Source organism: Scatophagus argus, chromosome 13 (assembly GCF_020382885.2).
Source record: "Scatophagus argus isolate fScaArg1 chromosome 13, fScaArg1.pri, whole genome shotgun sequence".
Taxonomy (NCBI): domain Eukaryota; kingdom Metazoa; phylum Chordata; class Actinopteri; family Scatophagidae; genus Scatophagus; species Scatophagus argus.
Window position 1 is genome coordinate 10,140,359 of NC_058505.1, and position 19,542 is coordinate 10,159,900.

Sequence of the window (19,542 nt, forward strand, 5' to 3'; positions counted from 1 at the left end):
TGTTTTTCCACAGTTTCATATACGCTCAAATCATGAGAAGGCAAGATAAAGAGTAGGAAACAAAAATGCAACATGTGACTAATTTTATATTGCCTTTATTAAGTAAAAATAAACCTCTAAGGGTTGCATTGTACATGCAAACAGCATATTTACTTAAACCAAGACGAGTGGTGAAAATTATCACCAGCTATACAGAGATCAGAGATATTGGTTTGTGGCCTTTATCCCAAAAATTCAGCTTATGCAAAGTGACGACAAAACAGTAACAACCACAACACAATTTAAAGGAAATGTCACTCTTTCTGCGGCTTGAGACCAAGCTTCAAAAAACTTTAGATGCACTGTAGTGTTTGAGCTGCACAGTTCAGCAGTCCAACTCCCTGAGGAGCAGGAAGCAACCAGGAAAAACGGAATGCATAGGAACAGGATTTCTTAGTAAGGCACCACATGCTTACTGTGAAAGACATTTTCATACATACAGACGTACATACATACATTTTATAGTTGTCATGACCACACGCAATGTCTTTAGAACAAATCACAAGCATACAAATTAAGATTACACATCACAAGCATGTACACGTGTGCAATGCCTCGTAAGTTGTGCGTAAAAGAAGAACGCTCTCGTCGATGTTTGTGACGAGTACAGATCAGCAGAAGGCTTCTGACATCAGCTCTTCGGGTGTATCCTCTTCTCAGGCGTCGTCTTGTCGTAGACAAACAGCTCATGAAGAATCCATCACAGAAAGGTTCAGACTGAATCAGGAGCCTTTTGTCCTCCTGGTACTCTTCCTCTGTTCCCTTCGCTCTGCCTCAGAAAAGGTCCCACGGGCAACAGATAGAAATAGCAAACATCCATATATCGGCTGAGCCATCTCTTGACCTCTCTCCCAATATCCTCAGTGTCTCCATTTGTTTACAATTCTTCTTGCGCTTACTACCACCCTCCCTCCCTCTGTCCTGCTCTGCTCCTATTGGCTCTCGGAGTTGTAGTACTGGGCGTCTCCTCGCTCCTTCCCATCAAAACCTGGCAGAGGCTGCCCGTATTTGTCCACACACCAACAGAAGCCTCGCTTTCTGCCTTTGGATGGACGGCACTGAAAGCGAAGGAACGCACAAAGTGAAGGGAGGGAAGAGAAATACGGTGTGAGTGCATGTGTGTGTGTGCTAAATGTGCAAATCCAGATGAATATACAGCATTATGGGTAACAAGCCACTTTACTCAATGAAGTAGAACAGCAATAGTTAAGAGGCATTAATGGTCAGATTGTGCTGAGTCGACGCAGCCTTGGCTATCCAACACGCTGTGGTATTTTGAGCTGCTTTTATGGTCTACCTCCTGTTACACACATATAGAGACCTTTAAGGTAAACAGAAACCTGGTAAAATATTTGCTTAGTCCCGTTTGTGAACAACTGAGAACCAAGATCTATTTTCAGAAGCTGGTGGCCAGTACGAATCATCTGTTGCTGATTATACCCCACAGCTCCAAATTATGGGTACTACAAATGACTTACAGAGTCTGTGGAGCTACCCAAGGGCTGTTATTTTACTGCCAATTTTACTAAAGGTCAGTCTCCACTCTAGTAAAACATGCAGCCATTCATTTCAAGGGCTAAAGCAACTATGCTCCACATAAGAGTCAGAGCTGATCAGGAAGGAAGGCGTCCTTATTTAGTTCAATATTTCAGTGACGTTTGACTGAGAGGCTGATCTGAGATGAAGGTCTCTTGTCAGACCAAGGTTATAAAGGCAGTATAGGGAAGTAGATCACGTTGTGTGTTCGATTTAGTTGCAAGATATTAAGCAGGAAAAACTCACACTACTAGTAACAGAAATTTTAAGCACAAACGTGTTTCTGGTTTCAGTATTAACTATTTTTCTCCATAAAGATATTTACTGTTATTAAGAGCTGTAATAAAATGACATGTTTTTGCTTAAAATCAAGCAAATGTTCAAACTAAACAGACCAAAGTGAAATGTCTGCCACTCCTTTTTGCGCCTCAGGGCTCAGCACAGTACAGTGGGCCCATTCTACATAAACAAAGACAATGAGCCTGAGTTGTGAGGCGGGTTATGAGATGATTGCAGGTCAAGGAGAACGCTTCCATTAAGCAGGAGGGACTGCTATGTTATAAGGAAAAGCTGCCTCGATGATGCAGTGGCGCGGGAGCCCTAAGTGCCTCCATATGAATGCGTCAGAACCACTCATTTATTACAACCCGATCGTGGGTGAACCATGTGAGCGTGGGGATGGCTGCAGCTCTATTTCTGTGCATGCTTCTCAAAAGTCCAGCAATTATGGGGGGAGTGCATCGGGTGCCGGTGGCCACCTTGACGTCTGTCTCCCTGGGAGGGTTCCCGTTAAACGGCCATCGTCCCAGCCGTCAACCCCGCTGGGATTTGGCCCCTGTGGTTTCTGTCTCCAGAGCCAATGGCTAGGGTCTACCTCACTGGTGTGGTGGTGTAATGATGAGGCTCTAATAACTACCAATGAATACAGAAGGACAGCTACAAATCTGTAATTGGGCAGCAGGAGACCTAAAGTTTGAGTCACTTAACTTTTGCACCGAATCTTTATTAATGCAGCATGTAAGGAAGGAAATGTGGGTTTCCTTTTGCAGCCTTTCAAAGTTGTAAACAAATTTTTATCAAGTAGACTTTTAAAGAATGTGTGGCCTCTCTTTAAGTTGATGTGTGAATTTGTATTTCAGCATACGGTGAGGATCAAATGATGGTTCTTAGAAAGCGCTCTTTTTTTACCTGCTTTTTCTTATAGAAGCCCTTCTTGTCACAGTTTGGTATGCGGAAACCTCTGGGGTTGAGAATGTCTGTAATCTTGAGGTTGCTGAGTATGCTCTCAATCTCCCTCCGACAGGGACCCTACAGATGAGAGAACACATAAGCAGTTATTGTACTTTCTCCAATACCCAAACATATCCCAACTTCAAGAAACCGGATAGAGCAGCTGACGCCATTCACGCATGTTATCTTATTTAGCAGTGCAATTTTGACATAAACTCTCTTGGTTTTACTTTTAATGAAGATGTTAACAAAGCTGACTCACACTGCATCACACACTGCCCTGCTGCAACGATTCAACAACGGTGGCTGCAATATGAAAGAGGTGACGGATGAGAAATTAATTCATCTCTCTGATTTGTAGCGGCTTAGCGGTTTGCCAAAGCTGCTTAGAACTCTTACACTTTACACAAAGGATGGGGGGATAAAGTGAATTCAAAGAGCTCAAAGAAGGGGCCAAAAGGCTTGTCCTCAAGTCCAAGTACTCCAGTCACTAATCAAAGCAACCAGTCAAAGCCCATTACTAGTGTGTGCTCACTTCTCTGGCCAAAGAGAAGATCAAAATAGCAGCAGGGCTTCCCAATAGGCACTCACATAGGCCAATCCATCATTCGTTGGCTCCCAGTACAGCCGGCACGCGGACGCCTTGTGGCCAAACAACCGCCTGACCCAGGTCAGCCGCAGGGCCATCATACCCGCTCGCTGCAATGCCATTCTACTGCTCACGATGTCTGCCAACCATCAGCACCACTACCCAAAACATTTCATCACCCGCAGGGAGAGGAAAAACACCAAAACACAGAGGAAGAGGAGAAAAACATTCCTCCGGTATGCTCTGAAGAGAGAAAAATATTGGTTGTGGTACTTACATAATCAGGCTCCTGTTTGGTCTCTAGAGAGAAGTTTTGTTGGTCTGTGATGAGTGGTCCCGGGAGCTCCTCCATTTTAAACCTCTGGGTTCTCTTCTGCTGCTCCCATCTGAGGGCGTCCGACTTGGCAGAGGGGAAAAAGGGGTGAAGCAGAGGTCTCAGGGGTCCCTTGGGTCTGTGGGTGCTGTATGAGGTTTGGAGACCTGAGCCGGTGGAATTCCTCTCCTCGTCCTGAGTCTCAATATTCTCTGCTAAAGTTTGAGAACAACATGTGTCAATTCACAAAAACTGCAACTTGGAGGTCAGGTGATCCATTTTTCAGAAGCATTTCCTGGGATGATATGCATCTGTCAGTTTTGGCAGAAAATGAATAGAAACATGCAAGACCACCACCACTCGGTCTGCACAATACTATGAAAAAAAAATAATATTGTGATTATGTTATGACTGAAATATGAATCATCACTAGCGGGAATGAGCATCTTTGCACTACGATTTTCATTTTCACTTTCACTGATTAAAAACATCAGGGTTTTGCACCAAACAAACAGATTTTCTTACATCTGCAGAGCAACATTTGTGCACTGCTGTGTTGTCACATATTTTACCACCATCAGACAACACAAACACAACCCTGCTGAATAGTTTAAAATCATCAACATTCAGTCTTTGGTAATGCATCTAGAGCTGAACACCTTTATCAACCCTAACCCTAACCCTGCACCTCTCTTTTCAGGCACATAAATCTCTAAGCTTAAACTTGCCTCATCCTTTTTCAGTTGGATTATTAAAGTCAAGTATCACCTGTAAACAGACCGTGCATATTATAGCAGAAACATCTTGCCAAAACTGACCTAATAAATGTCACCACTAAGTAAAAAGAATTACCTGGCAGTTCATTGACAGGAGGTATTGGTCTGGCGGCAAGTCGTTTATTAGTAGCGTTTGCACAAATCCCCCGTCCCTCCAGCAGAGCCTGCAGAGGTTTCGTCTCACCGGGCTGATGCTGACAAGTCAGTCCGGATCCACATCTCCCGGTGTACACGCCGCACGGCTGGCCGAAGCTCAACGCGCAAGTCATGCAGCAGCCGCAGCCCGGTTCGCGGACTTTCTCGGCGCAGTCCTTGGGTAAAGGTTTGCACAAAAGCCGCGCTCCCACATCACATGGCTCGCATTTGATAACCGGTCCGACCGCACCTGACCTCCGGCTGAACGATGCCAGGACAAAAGTCATGCAAAGTGCGCGAAAACAGGAATCCATTGTGGCGTCGGAGAGCATATGGTGTCAAAGTGAGGAAGCGCACTGCGGTGACTTTTCTCTGGGCAGCTTCCCTCTCATTCACATAAAGCCACCGGACAAAACATCTCAATATATAGACCCCAGTGAGTGTAGTCACACCCCCGAATGGCTTGTGGTCTTCTGATGAATTGCTTCAAATCCGTTATTCCCTTAAAACCATCCGAGCGTCAAAGTTTCTGCAGAGCAGTAGAACAAGATTTACGGTATATCTTCTTAAGATTTATTTATTTGGAGTAAAATGAAAATAAATCTTTAATTATCTATTTTTTTTAACCTTTCCTGAGGGATTTATTTACATTGTGTCTGAATGTTCTGAACACATTTCAATATATAATGCAGTTAGACGTCAGGCTGTTACACACATTCGAGGAAATACTGCAGATGAAAATACACAGAAATATTTTTCAACGTGTATCAACTTTCAGTTTGAGGAGCCCACACGCAGGAGAAGGTCCTAGCATCTGCAATGCGCAGATTCGTTCATAGGGGGCGCCAATGGTGTGTGCTTGTGATGTGTGTGTGTGTGTGATGTGTGTGTGTGTGTGTGTGTGCGTGCGTGTGTGTGAGAGAGAGACAGAGAGAGCCATTTACAGCTTTGTCAGTCTTAATGCAACTCTAATTTTTCAATTAATCAGTGACACTTGCTGTGAATTTAAAAGACTTAAATGGCCTCATCTGCTATACTCTGTGTGCCCACCCCCCTTTGGTGTGTGTGTGTGTGTGTGTGTGTGTGTTTACTGTTCCTGCGCACGCCTGTGTGTGTGTTTGAATGTGTGTATGTCCACTAATCTGCGGCTCAAGAAGCTGCGGCACATGACCCTGCGCGACCCGTGTGCGTTTAAGCGCACGATATGTGCGTAAGATGATTATTTCAAGCGTTGATGCTGTATTAGCTGCGGCGCAGATGATATATTAAAGAACTGACACATAAGCACATTTACTCTTCATACTTCAGTACAGCAAATATTTGTTTTGTTTTCACAGCTATATTTATTGCAGTAGCTATAATACTTTAACTACAAAAAGAATACCTATCTTGTTAAATATTATGTATTTTAATAGATGAAACAAAAGGGGTCCATCTGCATAATGATTAATTTACTTTTGAAACTTCTCTGTACATTTTACTCCCCCCATGTGCAGATTATATGATGTTCATCTCTTTATTTACTTCAAATCTCGGCATTTGCAAGTCATTCTGCAGAAATGTGGCATCAAAAGCTTGTAAAGAAGTAACACTATAGGCCTGAGCTCTGTAAGTGGGACAAAGGTGATCCAAGCGATGAGATTTTACAGTAAGCAGTTTTCATGTGGGCCAGATGAAAGTCAAAATATAATTCAGCCACAGGAGCTGCCGCTATCAGTCTACACAATCAGTTTTTTATGAAGAAAATCCACCAGCCGAACATAATTCAAGGTGACCTGCCCATATGGCATTCAGGGTGTGCACATAATGCTCCTCATGTACCTGTTCTTCACACATACAGTAAAGCAGTGGTCCCTGAACTTGTTGTTAGGGCGTGTGACATAGTTGGTACTGTTCTGGTAATTTGTCAGTGCTACAAAGCAGACCTTAAAATAAGGACACATACCACACATGTAAGTGAGAAAATTCCTGAGTAATTACATCTGTAGCATTTTTAGCTCCACTATTAATTGGTTACAGATGAGAGAGGGAATACGCACACAGAAAAAATGTCCAAAATACCTCAAAGGAATAACAGCAGGAGAGGTGAGGTGTACAGTTCCTTTTTTTTTTTTTTTTGCTTTTGAATTTTCTTGGAAGCCAACGTCAAATAAGTTGCCAACAAGCCCTGGCGTACTGCGGCCTGTTAATAGACAGGCCTACAGCAGAGCGGTGCTCAGTGGAATGCCAAACATTTGTTTCATAAGCTGAAAAAAAAAAAGCCTGCTGATTTTCCTCCCTCTCCTCCGCTCAGAGTTCTTCGGAAGGGGGTCTCTCAGCCACCTGTGCATATTCAGCATAGCAGAGGAGAGCGTCGGGCACAGGGAGTAATGTACCGGAGGAATGTCGTCCCGCAGAGCAGCCACTCAATAAAGAGGGAGTGTGAAGAATTTGCTTTTGCACACACAGGATATTACTGTACATGTGTTAAACATAACCTCCTGTCAAAGGCTTGTCCATTGCTAATCCGGAACAATTTTCCACTGTTTTAAGATGATTTGGACAAATCAGATGCACTTGCTCGAACCTGTGAGAGAGATCCGCATTGGCCCCAGCAGTTGTGCTGTAGCTTACAATAGGCTAAATATTCCAGCTACTGAATGTCTGCCTTGGGATTTCACAGGTATTCTCATGTGTGCTTTCCCCATGCCTGTATTTAGTATTATAACAACATCATAACATTATTTATTAAAGCCATTCAAATTAGAACACAAAAAAATCTCACCTGTAGTGGTACATAGATTTGGCTTTTCAACAAAAAAGATCTTCATAGTGTTGAAAAATATCATTTCAAAGATTTCAGACATGAACATTTGCAACTACAGCTGCGTGTGATAACTCTGGGTACAATTGCAAAGGTGTGTTTTATGTGTTTTTGTACAGGGTCTCATTACAAATAAAACAAAAATACATTTAGGGCGATGTGACGTTCCTTTCACAAAGATATGTTCTACTTTCCTTCAGTTCAGTCGCAGGCAGGACGTGAATATCGGAATTCCTTTCATTTAAGAGATAGAGAGGATGGCGTTACTGTGGTGACGAGGAAAAGCACAAGAATCTGCAGCGAGGGCCAAAGCTCACTGATTTGAAAAGCACATAGTTTAATCAGCTGGAGGTCTGCAGAACATGTCTGGGTTAAAGCAAAAGAAAGATGTGTGTGTGTGTGTGTGTGTGTGTGTGTGTGCCCCCCACTCTCAAACATCAACCAACTCTTTCCTCATTCTCACATGGAATTTGGGATGGCAGTGGGGGTCTGGTGTGTCTACAGGGGGAATGTGTGGATACGTAGTGTATGTAGGTGTGTTGGAATCAGGGAGGAATGGTGAGACTGTTCAGGAATGAGGCTGCCACAGATCACATGACAAGTCTGGTATGGTCAATGTTATTCTTTTTTCCTCCTGTAGTCTCGTGACCGTCTCTCATATAATTGCCTCCTTCTGAGGTCTTTTTTGAGCAGGCTCACATCACAAATGAATTGGACGTAAAGGTCTCCATGATTAATATGATCATCGTTTCCCTTTGATTGTGCTCTGGCTGGCACCCACTCAGAGCTTCTACATTTTGCTGATTATTAGATGTGGTTTGGATGGTGAACAAAATAAAAGAGCCAAAAGGGCAAAACGGCACCTTTCATCCGATTCCAGGTTCGGTTAATTATTTTTTTGGAGTTGTCTGTTCATGGAGCTGTCGTGGTCCCCATTTCTGGAGGCTTGGCCCCCGAGGCAGTCAAAGGCTGTAATTAGGCCTGAGCGAAGTGGAGGACGGAGAAAGAGGAACTCTCAGCACTCAGCCTGACGGATTGCAGAGTGCTCGGAAGTGGGCTGAGAGTGGCGCCACTCACTTCATGGACGGACCCCCCCCCCCCCCAGACCGTATTACTTCCTATGTCTGTCTTTCTCCTCTCTTATGGGTAGGACTTTTGAACATGTATTCACACATGTATGTGCATTTGTTCACATGTGCAAAACATACTGATTCTCACGATCTCTTTCAGCCTCCCTGTCTCTGAGCCTTATTTTTCAAGAACTATGTTACGTGAATCATGTGGAAAGCATGATTTTTATGTAAACATACTGCCCTTAGAACTGTTTCTAATTGAGTACAAAGTGCTTTTTCATTCATGCTTCAATTATGATTTCTCGCTTGGAGTGTTTGCAACCCACAAGGAAATGTTTTAAATACAAATGAAATGGACAACTGCATATAATCTATTCTTGTACGGCCATGTGTCATTTTCTCACTGACAACAACACACCATAACTCATTGTAAACAAAGGCAAAATTACAGTTGGTGGAGGAGGGAATGTCCCTTGCAGATGCTCCATTTATTTTATAAGTGATGGTGGTCTGTGGTTGCAACATGTGGTCAGATGCTGAAATGAAGAACAAAGACAAAGAGTTTTCATGGTATGAAAAGCTGTCTCTGACAGGTTCACCCAGCTAATCTAATTCACTTTCTATAGTATCAGTATGCAAGTCAGATTTAGTTTTATTGTTTTTCCTTTTTTGTTTTATTTATTTTAGACATTTCCCATATCATTTCTGTTCATTTTCCTTTTGCTATTTAAAGGTCCATTGTGTTCTATTAGCAGAAATGGAATGTAATCATAATTTTGTTCTAATTAGTCTTGTGTTTCTATTGCCTCAGAATGAGCCCATAACGCCTACTGAGTCAGTGGGTCCGCTTTCCTGTTACAACGTCATATTTATACCGTAGCCTAGAATGGACAAACCAAACACTGGCTCCAGAGAGGGCCTTTCACGTTTTCAACGACCACCGTAGGTTCTCCTAACTGTCTGATGAGGATGAGGGGAGAGGCATTCATTTGGTTGCAATCTGCGACCTCACCACCAGATGCCAATATACATACTACTACATACTACTACATACTGCACCTTTAATGTATTTTATTCAGTTATATGTAATTGTTAATTCATTCATTCATTTTCTATACGTCAGGGTTGCGCGGGGACTGGACCCTATCCCAGCTGACTACGGGCGAGAGGCGAGGTTCACCCTGAACTGGACGCCAGTCAATATGTAATTGTTAATGTGTAGCTTATTTTTTGGTGCAGTTTATTTTGCTGGTCCATGTTATAGTGAATAGAGATCAGCCAGTGGAAACTATTCATAAGATGTAATAAATTGGTGAGGTGTGTAATTTTTAATGCCACTGGTGGTTTTTCACAACACCTTTCCTCTGATGTAAACACAAAATACCACCCCTAAGGCAACACCTGACCTCACTGCTTGTTGATCATGGCCTGCTGAGACCCCTAAACAGCTTCAGTCAGCGAGTACAACGGGCACCCGTGAGCTCTGCAACTTACTACCTTAACCTAGTTATTGGGTCGCCTTTCAGACAGAAATACATCACAAGCTGTTTGGGTTTCTCCGCGAATGTCCCACATATTGGCAGCTTTGACACTTTCACATGCATTTTTAAATGACAAAATAATAGTCCAAACTGCTAATGATGCACTGATGGGCATCAACATGATCTGACCTAACCATTGACATGCCCCACCGTGAAAGCCCGCAATTAATCTAGCAGCGTGTTATGAGGTTTCAGCGTCTGTTGAAAACCAAACAGGGGCCTCAAATTGTGCAGCCATCCCAGAAAGCACTTTCTATTTATGCTTCCTTTATTCGTCCTCAGAGGAAGAGAGCTGACCCTCTAATTAAGTGGCTGTAAAAATGCTGTAGAACTGGGGTGCTGGACAAATGGGAATGTGTTTGGTCAACCTGATAAACAGGGCCTTTCACGTCCACATCATATGCAAAGGGAAACTCTACTGGCTTCAGTCTGCAAGAAAGGACTGGTGTAAATCTGTGAAATTTATTGGAAAGCTGTTATTTGCTGAGACAGGCATAGTGTGTATGACAGGCTTAATCAGTGTCTGTTACGGGTCCTTGCTCAGGTCAGGCGTGTCAACACAATAGCAGCGATTATATTGCAGAGACTCATGTGTAGGTTAAGGGTTGGAAAAGAAGTCTATTCCTACTCTCAGGTAATTTCTTGTCTGTAGCACAGCTCTCTTCACGCTCACGCACACTGTCGTTATCTGTGTGGAATATTGTCTGATCTGAAGGATTCCTGCAGTCTAATAATATTGCTTTCTGGACTTTCCCCAGCTTTTTTATTTCAAGACCACTCCATACTAAATAACAGAGGAAGACGAGCTCTGGGATCTCTGCAGCCACCACACCTGGGCCTTCACTTCCTTCCTGCCCTCCCCGGGAATTCTTCACTTTCACCACCTGCAGAGGGACAGCAGTGAAGAAGGAGGAGGGAGGGTCTACCCCCATTACACATTTCCTCCCTCCTTGGCTAGGCTCTGCAATTTTTATTCCCTCTCAGCACCATTAGAGCGACCTGTCCGGGCTTGAGTGCAGGTAAAAATCCTCTTTTACTGCATTTTACAAATGAGACAGTGGACACGTGTGTTTTGGATCTGTGCAGATGCACTGACAAAGAGCCTTATTGAGAGGTGTGGTGGTGGTCCACTTATCGCTGTCACCATTAACCATTTCACCTTTGAGCTACAGCAAGTTATAAGCCATATAACAGAACCACTCCACTCATGTGCAGGATCATAAGTGTTGTGTTGCTAGTGTCCTCTGCTGGCTGTAAGTTGAACTGAAGCTATTTGTTTCTTTACAACAATACTTTAAAGCAGAGTTTCCTCATTTACTGACCCCTGGAAAACAGTGTCATGATCTGCTTAATTTTCAAATCCTTCTTTGTACTTGGATTAGCGGTTATCAGAATAAGAATACTTTTTAATTGGGTATTTAGGAAGACACTAAAGCTAGAAACTTGTGACTGATACTCCAGTCATGGTTTAGACTTGGATCCAGGCAAGATGTGTGCATGCTGTCTTAAGTTCTGCAGTGAACTCAGTGTGCTGGAAGAAAACTCATGTAGAATATGTATGTAATTCTTCCAGAGTGAATGGAACGACCAGAAAGGAAACTGAACAGCAAACAAAAGTATAGCACACAATATGTTAACAGAAATGTTAGACATGTTGGGACACACTTACTGATTTTCTTGCAGAAGTAGCTGGATATGAAGGTTGTTCCACCTCTAATGAGTGTTTGGTAACGAAGTATGAAACTGATACCTTGGCTCAGTAAAAGACAGGAAACAGGGTGACACAGCTTGACTGGCTCTGTTCAAATGTAATCAACTACCAGCACCTCGCTAATTAATACACTGTTTCTCTTTTGTTTAATCTGTTCAACGAGGTGTAAAACGCTACCAAACGGTTGTTGGTCAGGATCCTTTCTGGTGTCTCGCCCCACCGTTCTGGCTATACAGCACTTTAAACAGACCACCAAGATGAAATAAATGTTTCAGTCTGTTTATTTACAGAACACATCAAACAATGCCATATCAATATACAAATAAACTGTTCACACATAGCATGTCATACACAGAGGCACAGTATAAGATATGAGGTACAGATAATAGGTCATAATAAGGTAACACGTGTACATAGTCAGTGTAAGAATATCAACAGAGCTGTACTGTGGTGGAAGGTCCCTCTCTGGATAAAATGGCTGCACAAAACAAAAAGTTGAAGATTTACCGACATCATGTCACACACGATGCCAACAAGCACTCAACTGGGGTAATAAAACAGCTTTATGTTTGTCGCAGAGCAGGTAACATTGTATTATGTAACTGACAGATGACTAACGGGATGATATGTCATAACCAAGATTTATTTGTGCAATTCCAACTCTGAGTGATTTTCTTCCTAGTAAGAACTGGTAAAAGAGCAACGCTGTTCTGACAGCATTTGATCTCTCCATATAGCAGCCTTTAACATTTTCTTTTAAATTCATATACAAAATCGAGGATACTGATGCATTTTTGATACTGAAACACTGCAGTGCTGTTTGTGGCCACGAGCCCCCCCCCCTCCCCACAAAAGAGGAAGAAATAAAGTAAAAAAATTGGCAGCTGAGTAGTATGCCACTTGTATTATTTACTCAAAGTACTGTGTTTTTAACCATAGCAAGTCAATATATTAGGGTTTAATTAAATTATTTTCTATGGCATCTCTCATTTCAACACACACACTCGCACACGTTCATCAAAAATGTTGCAGGCAGCTTTAAGAGTGGTCATATACACATACACCTTAAGAACTGAACAAATTCCGAGGAGCCACATACATGCTGCACATGTACAGAAGGCTGTGGTTTAAAAAAATAAAACTTTACATTGCATAGATAAAATAAGGTAATCCTGTACGTGACATTTCCTGTCTTCCAGTCCAAATTATACACATTTTCTGCACTGCTTTTCAACATTTTAACTCCAAAATACTGCATGCTTCATGGACAGATGCAGCCCAGATGTGCTTCTATATGTGCTACAACCTTTATAGACTTTTAATAGCTTTAATGAAGTTTGTTTTGGTTAAATATTAGAAAAAAAATGACATGCAACAAAGTAAAGTTTTCTTGATTCGTCCAGAGAACTGCAGGACTAAGAAAAACAGCCTTTGTGTTATGTAACTTAAAAATATGTTATTTAACTGTGTAAGACGTTACAGTTGTCAACCAGTAAAAAGAGATTACACATTTCTCATTATTTTGTTGATTTCTTACTGGCTACTTTACAGTTCATTTTACAGAAAAGAAAAACAACATAACTGAAGGAGATTTAGATTTTTTTTAATATTAAAAATGGTTATTCAAAGTCCTAAGTGGTCATTATGTATGTAACATCCAGTTAATATCAAAAGTCAGTATCACCTTCAGTCCTTATATTTTGCCATCCGTTCAACCTTTCAGTCTTTCTTCCTTTTATTCTACTCTCTGTGAAAGCCTGTCCAGGTGATCAGCTCAGTCCGAGGCTGTCCTACTTACTCTTCTGCGAGCCAATCATCACCTTGGAAACGAAGTTGACGATGGCGCTTGCTGGCTGCTCGGGGTCATGCTCTGCAAACAGGTGACATACGTTGTCCGTGGAAGTGCCAGTTTTCCTTGCCACAAAGCCAAAGATCCTGCAAAAGGTGGAGCAAAATACTTAATAGCAGCGCCGTCATCTGCCTCACGTCACTTTAAAAATAACTGATTTAATGCTGCTCTGTTTGTAGCAATGTAACAACAATAATTATTTACTCACTTTGCTGAAGGGCAGCCATCTTTTTTCCACCTGTCACCAGAGACAAGAAGATAACAATGTCACTAGTCTGTTACACTGAATCTCAGTTTCCATCTGCACATTCAAATCAGGAATACTCACTTTCTATCTTGAGGGTCCAATGCACAAAATATGACCGTGTTGACATTGTAGTGCCTCCTGAAGAAGAGCCTAAAAGGAGACAGGAAGCAGATGTGGTGAGAAAGCAAATCGGTCTCTCTGCATGCATGTCTGGTGTGAATATCCTCTGTGGTACTCACTTCCTCTGGTTGTCAGTGAGGGTGATTCCCTGGGAGGACACCTTGAAGTGGACTACCGTGGAGGATGGTGGAGGGTTTGAGCTCAGAGTGATACTAGTTGCTTTCTGCACCGCCTGGACTCCTGTTAGCGACTCCATCTCCACGGAGCAAAGGTACCACACATTACACGCTGCAGGAGCACAGAGATTCAGATTACACTCGTATCCAAACCGTTGAGTGCAAATAACAGTGAGGCAAATGTACTCAGTGACTCAGTCCCACAGTCCGTAATAACAAGACAAGGAAATAAATGGGTGGATGAGTGTGAATGCACTCATGTCTAAGAATGTCACAGAACTGTCAGTGTTTATGACAGTGTCAGTGCCATTGTTGCTTTGTCATAATGTCTATTCAAAGCAGGTGATCTTATGATGTCTGATTACCTGCGCCCTGTTTTAGCAGCTCAGCAGCAGAGTTGGTGACTGACTGTGAGGTAGTCTCCACAACATCTTCAAGAGGATCTGCGAACAAGAACAGCAAAAACATCAGTAAGAGTATTAAGGGAAAAACAGTTACATCAGCACCTAAAAGGCCAGACAGCCAAGCAGACAGACTGGTGGATATGGGTAGCCACAAAGCCTAAATGATGTTTATTTGCTTTTCTGACCATAATCCTTCTTCATGAAATTAAGTCTGTGACTGTGTCTTGAGCGTTTACCTCTGTCAGGTATGATGAGTTTGCAGGGCAAGGCCAAGGGAGTGATTGAATGTTGGCAGACCAGTGCAGTTAAGCTTCCTGTAAAATAATATAGATATCAAATGAATAATATGGTGAGAACTGATGTTTTATTTCCACATAACTATCTCATTTTAATACTTTACACAAGACTTCTGACGATGTTGACGAAGCATATTTTTTGCAACAACAAATGGAATGACCCTCTTGCTGATTTATTATCTTATTCGTTTATTCGCACAGGCACAACGGCAACAACGCAGAAATTGTTGTACTAAGCAAATACCACACTTCTGGTTTAAAGGTAAAAGATAAGATACAAACAAGCCACATGAAACAGCAGACTATGGATAAACTGTCAGGTGTGGGTGCTAAGTGTCTGCAGATGAAACTATAGTACATTACCAGCCCCACTGGCTGGTGACTGGTAGTTTGCACCACAGAGCGATGGGGGGCAGTATGGCGCATGAAGTCTTTCACTATGGTGCAGTTTAGCCAAACAGCCAGGAAGTGTCACTCTTGTCAACCAGCTGTGAATAGAGAGGCTTAAACAAAGCGGGAACTCACCAAAATAAGGCTCATTGGGGCAACCCTTCAATCGCACTCCTTTCTGAGTACACTCAATCAGGAAGTGGCGAACTAATTCATTGGATAGATCGCCTCCTGTTAGAAAAAAGGACATTAAAGATACAGGAAGAGATAGGAGAGTTAATAAATTCCTCATAATAGTTTGTGATCTGTTTAAGCAAAACTGTCCTGTGTTTGAAATTCTAGATTTATTCTGACCTAAATTATAACTCCCAAGCATTTATCTCAGTACAGCATGTAATTTTCCAGCCTTGAAAAGTTACATAAAACATATTCAATCGCTAAATTCAATCTCTCAAGAGATTAATAGGATTATGATTCAACAGAAGCTCCTCTGAGGGGGCAGGAGGAGTCTATGTGAGGAATGTCTTGACACAAAGGCTTGGAGAAAGGCCCGCTCCTTAAGGTGGGTTGGGTTTCACACTTATAAGAAGCCACAATGCCCTAAGCTGAAAGAGCAGAGTAGGACCGTGTCATGATGTCACCACAGGTGTCGTTGGACTGCAGAGGGGTGAAGGCAAACAAAAGGACAGGTGTGAGATGGGGATTAAATGGTTGATCACTGTGGTGGCATAAGGGCCTACTTTGAAACCTCGTTGTGTTGCTTTTGACAGAAAATATACCTTGTACATAGACAAACTTTCTTGTGACAGACATTGCGTGTGATTTAAGGTCCCCCTGGCCCTTTCTTGAATAAGAAAAATTAAATCTCTATCATCACTCAATCTGTCTTTGTTTTCATGTTGAAACATGGCCAGAGAATGTTTGGCCACATTCCTCTAGAGACTTTGTTTTCTCTCCAAGAAAAAAAAAAAAGAAGAGAAAAAAGAGAAAAAATCCCTCCCTGTAATTCCCAAATATGCCAAACAAACACCCTAGGGAGTAAATAACCAAAGCAGCCCACTTTGACCCCAGTCATGAGATGCTACATCGTTATCAGAGAGAGTTAAGTGGGGCAGGAAGCTTCCCAGGAGAAGGCCCTGGGATCAGAGCAGGCTTATGGACCCAGCACATCCTTTGTTAAGGCTTGAAACATTAGCTATACATCTAAGGCTATGAAGCAAAAGGGAGTCTGTTTGGCTTCATCGCGATGATGCCCAGGAGAGAAACACAGAGTGAAGCGCTCTCACAAACAAACAGAGAGAGGGACTCTCATGTTCCAGCAGGCAGGTGAGTACAGTGGGCTGAAACTGTAGACGGCTTTGTGTGTAATCATGGGATGCAGGATTCCCAGGATATCTTCACTGTGATGACTGAAAGCATAATTTAACTTTTCATGAAATACACTAATTTACTTTCTTTCCCCTATTAAGATGAGCAAGTTGATACTGATTTCATGTCAGTGCATGAAATACAGAGCTGGAGTCAGGAGGTTTTTATCCTAGCTTAGCATGAAGACTAGAAGTGTGTGTGTGTGGGAGGGGGGTGAAGCTAGTGTTGCTATGTTTAAAAACAACTTCTTGTTTAAGGCAAGTTGCATGAAAAGCTAGTAATTTACTGTTCTTCAATTAATTCAAAGAGAAAAGTCAGAAATTTCTGCTAAGATATGCAAACAATAAGGCTTCTGTGAAACTGCTGAAGTTTAAAACAAACTGGTATAAACCAACCACTTAAAACAAAACATCTGTTGTTGACAAGTACAGTACCTTTCTTAGTCTGTTGGAGAACTGAGGGTGGGGGAGTAGCCACCTTCATTGCCAGTCCATAAGCCCCTCTGAAGGAATGGCTGTCCCGCACGATGAAGCAACCAGGCTCCTTGTCCTTCAGGACTGAAATGGCTACATGAAGAGAAACATAATTTGTAAGGTGTCCCTTTATGACAGAGAAAAGCTTTTTGGTTTTATTACTCTTGAACAAAAGCGGACATTGGAAGCCTACCTTGATCCCTTGAGATATCTGGCTTGTACCAGAATTTTGATGTGTCCTGCACAAATTTTACAGTAACCTGCTTGCTGGCCAGTACATCTGGAAAACAGAGTACAGTATTCATTTATGTACAGTTATCAAGCCATGTGACACCAATAAGGCTGTTAGCTCCACTAGGGGACTGTAGCTCACCTGGCAGAGGTGAGGCCGTGCCTGGCATCTGAGCCGAGAGGTCAGGCAAAATGTTGGGGAACGGAATACTCAGGGAGCTCCCACTGTGGGGACTTGAGAAGCCACTAAGGGGTGGAGATGTTGTTCCCAGTGAATGCTCCCCATCTGATGCCCTCTTCTTCTCAGGCAGAAGTGGAGGCTGCATCTGTGGCAGCTGTGACTGATTTTGCCTGTCTATGGTGGTCAAAAGTTCCCTGTCCATGCCCCCATTTGAGTTTGGGCAGTCCGTGCCATAGCTGAGACCCGAGTCATCCTGCTCGTCAAAGCTTGGTGCGGGACTGCGGCTGAGAGCGTATCGAGCCAAGCGGCTTCGTTGGCTGCTTCGAGGAGAGCTGTGGGCGTTGGGGGCAGGGTGGATGTGGGGATGGTGCAGGGGAGGAGAGTGGTGGCCATAGTCCAGTGACATGGAATGCTGCAGTGGTTGTCTGGAAGAGGTGTAGCTGCTCAGAGAGCACTGGCGACTCAGGACGGGATGTTCTGGCCAAGACTGGCTCATGGATGAACTTAAGAAAAAATAAAGATCATAAATGTTTAGTAAATAAACACTAGTCGTCAGCCAAAGAAAAAGCAAGTGAATGTATGTTTCCATCCACCACTGTAATAACTTTAGGTGTCGGGCTTGCCATTAAACCACAGCAGCAAAAGAAGAAGGCAAAATGAAAAGAGCAGTAGTCCAATCTCAAACATTGAAAAACTGCAATTCTTATTTTTCATGTAGTAATTAGAGGAATGTTACAGTCTCCTGTTGAGTCCACACAGCTCTGATGATTTCATCTGCTGTCATTTTGGGTAAAAAAAATTGCAAAACAAAACTCTTGCTCGTCCTGTCAATCAAATTCAAAATCAATATCCTAGCATGAAGTTTTTGCCCCTCTAGCATTAACAAAATGATCAGTGCTGCTTTAAGGTTCTGGACAGGACAGATCTGTACCTGTCTGTCTGCTGAAGAGTCCCAACAATAGAGGCAGAGTGTGTGGCACTTAGCGTCCTGTGGCAGTTGATGGAGGACTCTGGCAACCCGTCAACTCCAACATGACTGATCATCTCTGAGTATCCTCGGGGTTCTGTGTGAAAGCAACAAAAGAAAAGAAAATAATTCAAGTGTATTTACTGATCACGTGCTGTTTTTGTTTAAAGCATAGAATTAAAATGAAAATAAATACAAACACCTTAAATCTTTCCTGGGAGAAAATCTGCACAAAAAAAACTTTGAAAAATTAAAATAAGTAAAACTCTGTTGTTACTCTGCTGTAACAAGTGATATGGAAAACAAATGGCCATGCAGTGCGGAAAAAAAATCCCTTGGGAAATGGTTCTGGGTTCTTTCCAGTAAGAAACAATCAATACTGGAGTTGAAATGAAATGAAAACTGGCCACACATCTTTGAACCTTGAGATCAATCTATATAAACCCAATCACCAGTTACCCCTGCTGCACTAACAGAGTCAACAAATCAGACTCCATTGCAGCTAGAAATTAAAAGCCCTCTGCCACAATTACCCAAAAGCTTTATTTTAATCAGTCACAGCCCTCTACTCTAAAAGCTCATACTCCAACTCTGGCATTTTAGCCCGCTTTTCAGCTGATGCGTGAAGCTGAAAGAATTGTTGGTTTCTTCCTATTTCCCCTCTTCTGTGTGGGAGGAGAAAAGTTTTTTGTGTCATGCTTCCTGACCCACAGTAATTAGGGATATGTGGTAGGACTGAATGCGGTGATTCTCGTCTGAGGCAGTAAGACACAAGTAGTGCAGACAAGTCGATGTGAGGTGAAAGTAGAATGAAAATGAAAGTAAATGTCAGGTTCGTAGAAATATAACCCATCTCTCTGTGTGGGTAGCTTGTGACATGTACAGTCTTGTTCAGACAAAAACATGCCTCATAAAAATACAGCTAACTTGATTTAAATAGCTTGGGGCGCAACATATACATGAGCAGAGAGGCGCCCAACAAAATGTATAAATCCAGTAAACAATAAAAACATGAAAGGGTTTTTGAGCTGACATCAAATCCCACTACAAAATGCTACAAATGCGCAACTCTTTCCATTCCTGAGAATCTTACA

At 42.5% G+C, this 19,542-nt stretch overlaps 2 protein-coding genes across 3 annotated transcripts in view; both read right to left on the reverse strand.

The window, feature by feature from the left end:
* Positions 1-65: 65 nt before the first annotated feature.
* LOC124069923 (insulin-like growth factor-binding protein 3) lies at positions 66-5,154 on the reverse strand. The gene is made up of 4 exons (XM_046409443.1): positions 4,560-5,154; positions 3,672-3,922; positions 2,764-2,883; positions 66-1,097 (listed from the first exon to the last, which is right to left on the reverse strand). The coding sequence occupies exons 1-4, from the start codon at positions 4,948-4,950 to the stop codon at positions 972-974; spliced, it is 888 nt and encodes a 295-aa protein (XP_046265399.1). The 5' UTR covers positions 4,951-5,154; the 3' UTR covers positions 66-971.
* Positions 5,155-12,009: 6,855 nt separating this feature from the next.
* LOC124069871 (tensin-3-like) overlaps positions 12,010-19,542 on the reverse strand; it is a 30,659-nt gene continuing 23,126 nt past the window's right edge. For both annotated transcript variants that reach the window (XM_046409363.1, XM_046409364.1), the window contains 11 exons: positions 18,413-18,545; positions 17,443-17,984; positions 17,263-17,349; positions 17,031-17,162; positions 15,364-15,459; positions 14,779-14,856; positions 14,504-14,581; positions 14,082-14,250; positions 13,924-13,992; positions 13,804-13,833; positions 12,010-13,681 (listed from right to left, as the gene is read on the reverse strand). In XM_046409363.1, coding sequence (XP_046265319.1) covers positions 13,537-13,681; positions 13,804-13,833; positions 13,924-13,992; positions 14,082-14,250; positions 14,504-14,581; positions 14,779-14,856; positions 15,364-15,459; positions 17,031-17,162; positions 17,263-17,349; positions 17,443-17,984; positions 18,413-18,545 — 1,559 coding nt within the window. In that variant the 3' untranslated portion in view covers positions 12,010-13,536. The remainder of the gene's footprint in view (positions 13,682-13,803; positions 13,834-13,923; positions 13,993-14,081; positions 14,251-14,503; positions 14,582-14,778; positions 14,857-15,363; positions 15,460-17,030; positions 17,163-17,262; positions 17,350-17,442; positions 17,985-18,412; positions 18,546-19,542) is intronic.